Consider the following 8,519-nt stretch of genomic DNA (forward strand, 5'->3'; position numbering starts at 1 on the left):
GCAGAAAATACCTTGAAGGTATCTGTATCTAAATCCCATTCAAATGTTTATTTCATTAAATAAGAATCGAGGTAGAATATTTGTTGAATCAAGTTGTTTGCCTTGAAAAGACCTTTCATTTGAGGTGTCTGTTGCTGAAATTGACCTAGGCACTAAAAAGTTATTAGCAATTTGGCTATTTCAGTTATTATTTCAAGCTGCGACCAAGTTTTTGAAGCTTGTTGGCGCGCTGCAGCTTTATGCTAGTGGTGGGTAAACCAAATCCCCAAATCCGAATCCCAATCCAAGAAACAGTCGGTCCAAGCACTCGGATAATGGACATTCTACTGTATTTCTTTGTAAAAAATAGGTTCTAGGAATTTTTCTAGAGCCTAACTCGCAAATCGCGCAAAAAACTCAATCTATGTCCATTGGACATTCTACCCATCGTTCGATTTGAGTAAATTTAAATCAATTACATTGTCTCTAGATCGACTAGTTATGTGACTAATTCGACTCAAATCATTGTGAGTCGATTCAAACAGTTTAGGATCAAGTCAGAATCGAATCAAATCGAGTCCCAAACAAATCAAAACAGATTCGAGTCCTAAACAAATCAAATCAGATTAGAATCCCAAACAAATCAAAACAGATTCGAGTCCCAAACAAATCAAATCTTTAGAATCCGTCAAAAGGGATTCGAATCTTTAGAATCCGTCAAAAGGGATTCGAATCTTTAGAATCCGTCAAATGGGATTCGAATCTTTAGAATCCCTCTAGGGATCGAATCTTCGAATCTTCCGAGTCCCGATTCTGCCAACACTAGCATGTACGTCGTGGAAGTAAAACAGCTGACCCATACATAATTAAGATCGGTCGTGTTAAAACTTGATTTATAAGAGAAAATGTAATTAGTTTACGCGAAAACCTCCTGGTGTGTTAATTGTGAACGTAATTGGTCGCAGTTTGCCGTTTTATATGCAGCACAGCGCGTAGTTAACTGTTGTGTTTCGCGGAAAGGAAGACGTATGGAAGTGCATTGTTTACCAACAAAAGAGGCGGTAAAACAAGGACACCTGGTCCTGGATAGCGCGTGTAAAAACTTTGTGGACCGGAATATCGTGAACAAATTAGCCATCCATCAACTAGAAGGTGTACGTTTTTTGTACAATCAGCTGCGTGAGGTAACCAGACGAAATTAGTCCGCGATTTGCAACGACGGTGGTGATTCACAAATCGTTTGTTACGTTTTTCCCTCTTGCAGTATACAGGAATTTTCTTGAACGATGAGTCGGGCCTGGGAAAGTGTTACCAGATCGTGGCGCTCCTATCCGGGACGGCCGTCGTGAGTGAACGGCCGTCAATAATTTTGTGCCCAAATGTGGAACGAACGCATCATTGGATGTACCACTTGGATGTGTTGTCACCAACGCTTCGCGCCCGGGTGCACCCCAAGTCGCAGCTGGAAGTGGCAAACGAGCTTACCGTGCTGAAGGGCACCGAATGGCAGTACGCCATCGTCGACGAAACGCGCGGGTTTATGACGTCGCCGGAGTTGGAGCGGCTACGAGTACTGGCGGTGCAGAAGATCATTTTCCTCAGTTCCAGGGATCTGCTAGACGAGCTGATGGTACTGTCTTCGCGGTTGCAGTTTTCGTGTGGAAGCAGTACGGAAGCGTTAAAATCAATGATTGTGCTAGAACGCAAGCGAAAAACCAAAAAGAGTAGTTTTAGACTATATTTGTGCATGAGGCGGTTTATATTGCGGCGAAGAGTAAGACATTACCGTCAACATTTGCCGTTAGTTAAGAAGGAAGCACATTTAAAAGCTTTTAATGCTTGGAAAGTAGCAAACAACATTGACACATCGGACACTGTGGCGGCTCCAGAAACTACTCTCTCGTTAGAATATAGTATATCAACGGCGAGGTCGCAAGAATCTGCATTTCTTGCCATCCGTAGCGTAGCTATGCCTCCGGAAGTGGTAGAAAGTGCGCATCGCGAAAGTATAAATTTCAGAAAATCCGCAATGTTATCATCAGAAGATTCGGATCGTATTTCTCCGAATAACTTGGACAAACCGACCCCAATATATTTTGCTGGCAGCGAACCACTGTTCGATTTTAACGAAACGAATACGGAACAAATGCCTCCCTTGCGTGTTGAAAGCGATACGTCACCAGAGAACGAACCCGCTCCCGGGGGGAGTGAAATCAACATCCCAGAAACGGCGACTAGCTCCGGCGGTGCTATCGACATCCCGGAAACGGTCACCGATTCGGAGGGTTATTTGCAGTTCGGGCAACAAATTTCGGATGGTAGCACTTCGACACAACCCGTTCTGGCCGACGATCGGTATCGGTTTCCTGTGGAAAAGTTAAACCAACAACCCAGTACCTTGAAACCTGCGTCCGGATCGTCGCTTAGCGGAGAAAGCCTTCCCAATGCTCAACCACCGGTGGTCACAATCAGTTCCTCTGATTCCCCACCTAAGTCACCGCCGCTTTTTGAAGACACGGATAATGATACCTTATCAATGAACTCGTCAGATGAGGACATTTCGTTTTTGAAAAAATTAGAAAAATCAGCATCCAAAAGTTCGCCCAGCAGTAGTGGGGTTCCTCGAAAGACTGAGCTCGTACGACGGCAACCGTCGGTCAGTACACCGATTGCAAAACTAATGTATGGTTCACTGGCGAACGTCACTCCGCATCGCGAGGTAAACGTTTCGTCGGCCGATATATTTGGCCTTTCGCCAATCGCACCCGCTGCCCCGGCCTTAGATAATGTGTTTGAAATAACGAAGAATAGTGCGTTCGCGAATCGCATCGTCGTACGCGAGGACGATGAAGCGGGAGTGCGCACGATGCAACTCGCGGATGATTCCAGCGACGATGAGGTACAGTTTGTGGATGAAACCGTTCGGGTGATCAATGTGGACGATCTCACCGGCACTCCGAAAACGAACGAACGAAACATCAGTCCAGGGGCGGCGCAGCGGACTCCTCCAAGTGGTGGCTCAAATTTGGGTCTTTCTCCTGGCCGAGGATGGTTGGGGAAAAGTAATCGTACGTCATCGATATCACCGCGAAGTAGTAACGTTACACCGACCACTAGAAGAAACTCCCCGGGAAGTGGTGGAAGTGGAAGCACTTTTACACGCGGGGGAGTACCAGTTGTCCGGGATGCTAATAGGAGACGTAAGCTAGAGGAACTTTTCAAAGACGTAGAGGGGTACTGTAGTGATCATGCGAAAAGAACTCGCCGTTCAATAAGTGGATCCAAAACACACAAAAGATAGCAGTAACAAACCTTACGAGATTTTAAACACTTTTTAACAATTGCCTCCTCATAACCAGATAACGGGGTCCGCGACAGCCGAGCGGTAGCACCGGTTAGAAAATTGGCCCATGATTGTCGGGGTTCGAATCCCTAGTGAGACCGGGCCTTCCTCTGTACGAGAGGACTGACGTACACAAGGGAAAAGTCTAGTAAGCCCTTAACGGGCAGGCATGACCAAAATAGTGCGTTACGCCAAGAAGAAGAATCAGATAACGATCAGAGTTGTGGAAAAAACATTAGGTTCTCATATTGGTATCAACGATTGACCCAAACAATTTGTAACAAGTTTTATAATTTAGTTACTAGAAATTATTAGACATTTATACATTTTTTCTTTCAATTTTAGTTAGTCAAACAAATTACTTAGTTTTTTTTTTTGTAGTAAAAACAAACAATAGTACCATTTTTAAGTACCACAATTCGTTGTTTTATTTTGCTATTTTGCATTTTTGAAAGAAAATTAGAAAAAAATGGCACAGCGTCCTGCGGTTAAGTCACGGCTTGCTTAGAACTATTGATCGGGAAATCGGGTGTGGTTGCTTTGGGTTACATTCCTTTCCACGCTCCATTCTGTCCACTATCCGTGTAGCTTCTGCCGGAAATGCGATTCCAAATTCCTCATGATGGCCTGGCGCTGAAATTCGACTTCCCGGCGGCAAAGACGTCCAAAAAAGAACGGACACTGGAAGAACACCGTCTCCTCGCAAAACGTATCGTTCTGGTGAAGGCGAGACATTTTAAATTCGCCCTTCGAGTTTACTGCAGCGGGCAATCGAGACGCGCGACGAGAAGCCGATGGCGATACGGTGGTGGTAAATTAAAATTGTAGATTGATAAGGCCCAACTGAATGTACTTGCAATTCGTTTGAGCGGATTTGCTCCATACTTACGACAAAACAGCCCGAGAAGGAAGCAGGTCTTGTGGGTGGACGCTACCGAGTACTGGCCTCCTTCGGCTTCCGGAAGTTTTCTCACGGAAAAGTGCCCGACCGCCGTGTTGACCAGGTAGGGCCAGTGCGAGAGCCGCTCGTCGTACGTGACCGTGTACTTCCAGTGCTCGAAATTACCATGGTCGGCGAGAATGTTGAAGTTCAGTCTAAAAATAGAACCAACGCCCGGAAGAGGGCTCGTTAGAATGTTCCGGTGCCGTCGGGGCGGGACAGCTAGCCCGTTCTTCCGCGTCATTTCGCTTCTTACATGGTTGGGTTGAGTTTTCGCATTTGACTGAAATCGGCCACGAACTCCCACACGTCTTCCGGCTTGGTGTGTGGTATGATGGTGCTGATTTGGTACTTCTGATAGGAGGAGGACAGGAAGTAGTAGAGCACGATCGTCGCAATGCTCGCAACGAGAACACGCCGTTTCGCCCAACGCACTGCAATCGACATGTTGCCCCCCCGGGAGTTAAAAATTCGATGGTTTAAGCGAAACAGACTACGCGACTGTTGATATTAGACTGGCAGAAGGTTTCCGGTTACAGCTTCCAGCGTATCCGATCGTTCGTGATCCGCGTCCGGCAAGAATGAGATATACAAATAAACTCCGTTTATCGCTTTCTTTCTTATCCGTTGCTCTTCTTTCTTCTCTTTTACGCACCAAAGACCGATCGCATCGCCTCAGAATGGTGAGAGAATCCTAAAGCCAGATAAGAGAGACTTAACCCTGATGTATATGACCATTTATCCGGGTAAGTTTTGCAACTTTAAAAATGTATATCTTAGATTGTCCAAACAACTTAAAATCAATTTAAAAATAAGTGTTATGCGAAACTATTTACGCAAAAGATATGAAAAATATATTTGTGTCTGCTACGACATACAGTGACCGGCAGGAAAAAGTGCCCACTTCGAATTTTGTTGATTTTCGCTCAATATTTTTTTCTCAATCCAACTAAATATACTGCAAGTATTTTTCGTATATTGATTTACATATTTCATATAAGATCCACTAATGAGTAAGCGAAAACAAACATATTTTGATTTTGGGAAAAAAATAATTAAAAAAGTAGCTAAAAAAACAGTGACAAGGAAAAGTGCACACTTTGAAATTTCGAGTTTTGCATAAAGTTTTGCATTGAGGGCTAACCAATTTATTGCGTTTTCATATTTTTCAGGTTTATTAGCACTATTTCTGACATTTATACACGTATGATCACGTGTTTAACTCATGTTTGGTTGTAAATATACAATTTTTTTATATTAGGTTTAGGTATCTCATTAATTTGAGTGTTACAAGAAATTAAATAGCATAAAATATGTTTTATGGCATTTATCTACATTAAAGTAACTTATTCAAAGCACGAAATCCACAACGCAGCGGTAGGAAAATTCATAGTTACATTTTAAACGCACCGATCGGTGGAGGATCGGCCTCCTAGAGGAGACAAGCGCAAAACAAATGCGCGCATGGACGCTAAGATCATTCGTGAGGTCAAGAAAAATTCAAAAGTAACTGTCAGGGAGATCTTGGAAATACTTCAGCCATCAGTTTTTGAAAGAATTATCCGTCGCCGGCTTGTTGCTTACGAGTTCAAGAGCAGATTTTATAGGAGGCGCCCTTATATCAGCAAGGCCAATAAGGCCAAGCGTCTTAAGCTCGCTGAGGAACATGCTGCTGTGCCTCTAGACTACTGGATAACGGTTCTGTGTCATACGAATCAAAATTTGAACTTTTTAATCGAAGATGGCATGAACGTATACCGGGCCGCTACACGAACCGAAAACTCCAACCGAGAACTCAAAAACCGTATAAGTTTACGTCAAAATCTTCTCGGTTCGTGTAGCCGCGTTTTGTGGTACCAATTCTGTGAGCCACGCTACACGAGCCGCAAACTCAAAACTTTGCGGCGCAACGAGGTTTTTGTTTTTGATTTTTCAGTTAACTCAAAAATCTTCCTTCAAAGCAAACAAGATCTTATTTCAATTCACACAAAAAGTAAAAGATGGATAATCTGTTGAAGTGTGGCTAACTACCCTATCGCGGGTCATCGAGTTGAGTACCCAAAACTTGCAACAACGCAACAGGCGTATTGTGCGGAGGCAAGAAGATGGCAACCGTTTGCTGGACAATACTGTAGCAGAGCAAGCAAATGAAACTATAATTAACTTTCTTCGCATGAAGAAGGAAGATTTGGTAAAATCCCAAATGAAGCCCCCCCAGCCGAAATCGCTGTTGTAGCTACACCATTTGTGAGCGGATGTACCTTAAAGGTATGCAATTGGTGAAACAAATGCCGTTGTGTGAACCGTTTGAATTGAATTCTCGTTAAATTAAAGATGATGATTATACTGGAAAGGATTTACAACATAAACTCCCTTATGCATTACTTACATGAGTGTATCAAAATTCGGCTACGCCATCAACCTAGGAGTGCGGTATGAGGGGGGCCCACGGGCCCCCCTTATTTCACAAATTTATAACAAACTCCCTTTTTCGGTAGACCTAGCGCAGTCCGCTCGCTGCGCTCGCTGCGGGCGCGCCGCCGTTTCAAACTCATTTCTTCAGTCCAACTCATTGGTTTATGATCTCCATCTTGCTCAGTTTAACCGATTAGTTCAAGTCATTACAGCTTCTAACGGAAATTCAACTGTTCAAATATTCAAACTGAATTGATGTGCCACATATTGCATACTTTCAGGCGCACATGTGGAAAAAATGACGACGATGCGGCGACGGGGGGGCTTCATTTGGGATTATACCGAAGATTTTGATGTTCTCAAGTTACATAAAAAGTGGTAGAATAAAATATTTTAATCTTTATCATTAAACTTTTTGAAACTTTTAGATTTTGGAATCAGTTGGTGGGCCGGACTTTGCGAACCCCTGATCTATAGTGAATTTATAATTGATATTCTAGCTATAAAATAACAAAATATTAACTAACCGTAACTACAAAAGAAACACGTAAATTTATCACCATATGTTCGTTTATTTTGTTTTTGAGATTTGTTATGTTTACATTTATTTCTTTTTCGTCTTCTTCTTCTGACGCATTTGAGTTTTCGGTTAGCTGCCAAAAGCTTCTCGGGTGCAGTTTTCAGCTCACGGAGCTGAAAAGTTTTTGACGTAAACTTCTCGGTTGTTCCCCTCTTCTCGCCGAGAAGTTTTTGAGTTTTCGGGTCGTGTAGCGGGGCTCATACAGTGCAGATCGAAGGAGGCAATGCTGCAGGTTCGCCACATCCAGGGCACAGTATGCCATGAAGGAGGCAATATGGTGGACTGGGGTTGTTTTTCGTCCAGTGGAGTGAGGAGCCTTGGGAACATTAACGGTGTTAAGATTGCAGATTACAACATAAACATAAACATCCTGGAACAAAATCTGGAGATTTCACTGATCCTGACGGGCCTTGAAGAGAAGTTCGTTCTCCCGGCTGGGGCAAGTTCCACGCAGCCCGGCGTGGCCAAGTTCGACATACTGCCAAGAAGACGAAGTCTCTCTTCCCGTCTTGTCGGACAAAACTGTTGAAATGGTCTCCTCAGAGCCCGGAGATTAAGAATTTGTGGGCAGTTCTCGATGCCAGGGTGGACAAAACTGATGTATCGAATAAAAACGACAATTTTGAAGCTCTAATGCGCGCTTGAGAAGAATAAAGTCCCCAAAAACTAAAAATCCTAGTAGAAAGCATGCCAAAGCGCCTTCAGCAGGTTGTAAAAGCTGAAAGAGAACATATAAAATATTAAAATGCATTTATTATTTCTTATTTTTATGTATAATAATGAATAACTGAAGTGGGCACTTTTCCTTGTCACTGTTTTTTTAGATACTTTTTTTAATTATTTTTTTCTCAAAATCAAAATATGTTTGTTTTCGCTTACTCAGTGGATCTTATATGAAATATGTAAATCAATATACGAAAAATACTTGCAGTATATTTAGTTGGATTGAGAAAAAAATATTGAGCGAAAATCAACAAAATTCGAAGTGGGCACTTTTTCCTGCCGGTCACTGTATGGCTAAGCAAATTCCGGTATTACGTGTAGGAGAATCTATAAAACGCAACAAAATTCGTTTAGTCTAGTTATTCAAATTTCAAAAAAATGGTTCAATGAAATCAAGAAATATAAAAATGAAATTTTGCAATTAAACTAGAATTTATCAAGTACAGTTGGTTCCCGCTATACTCGATATACGCGAATTCGCAATACGCGATTTTTTACAACTGACAGCTCACTCGGGGTCCACACTACAGCGCGACGTC

The 8,519-nt window shown here is 42.8% G+C and overlaps 2 protein-coding genes across 2 annotated transcripts; one reads left to right on the forward strand and one right to left on the reverse strand.

Moving 5' to 3' along the window:
* The first annotated feature begins 829 nt into the window (after positions 1–829).
* On the forward strand, positions 830–3,701 carry LOC131262606 (uncharacterized). The gene is made up of 2 exons (XM_058264649.1): positions 830–1,163; positions 1,244–3,701. The coding sequence occupies exons 1-2, from the start codon at positions 1,008–1,010 to the stop codon at positions 3,278–3,280; spliced, it is 2,193 nt and encodes a 730-aa protein (XP_058120632.1). The 5' UTR covers positions 830–1,007; the 3' UTR covers positions 3,281–3,701.
* Positions 3,702–3,885: 184 nt separating this feature from the next.
* On the reverse strand, positions 3,886–4,766 carry LOC131262607 (uncharacterized). Its single transcript, XM_058264650.1, has 3 exons — positions 4,519–4,766; positions 4,212–4,417; positions 3,886–4,080 (listed from the first exon to the last, which is right to left on the reverse strand). The coding sequence occupies exons 1-3, from the start codon at positions 4,707–4,709 to the stop codon at positions 3,899–3,901; spliced, it is 579 nt and encodes a 192-aa protein (XP_058120633.1). The 5' UTR covers positions 4,710–4,766; the 3' UTR covers positions 3,886–3,898.
* Between the last annotated feature and the right edge of the window lie 3,753 nt (positions 4,767–8,519).

This window comes from Anopheles coustani, chromosome 2 (assembly GCF_943734705.1).
Source record: "Anopheles coustani chromosome 2, idAnoCousDA_361_x.2, whole genome shotgun sequence".
Lineage (NCBI taxonomy): Eukaryota > Metazoa > Arthropoda > Insecta > Diptera > Culicidae > Anopheles > Anopheles coustani.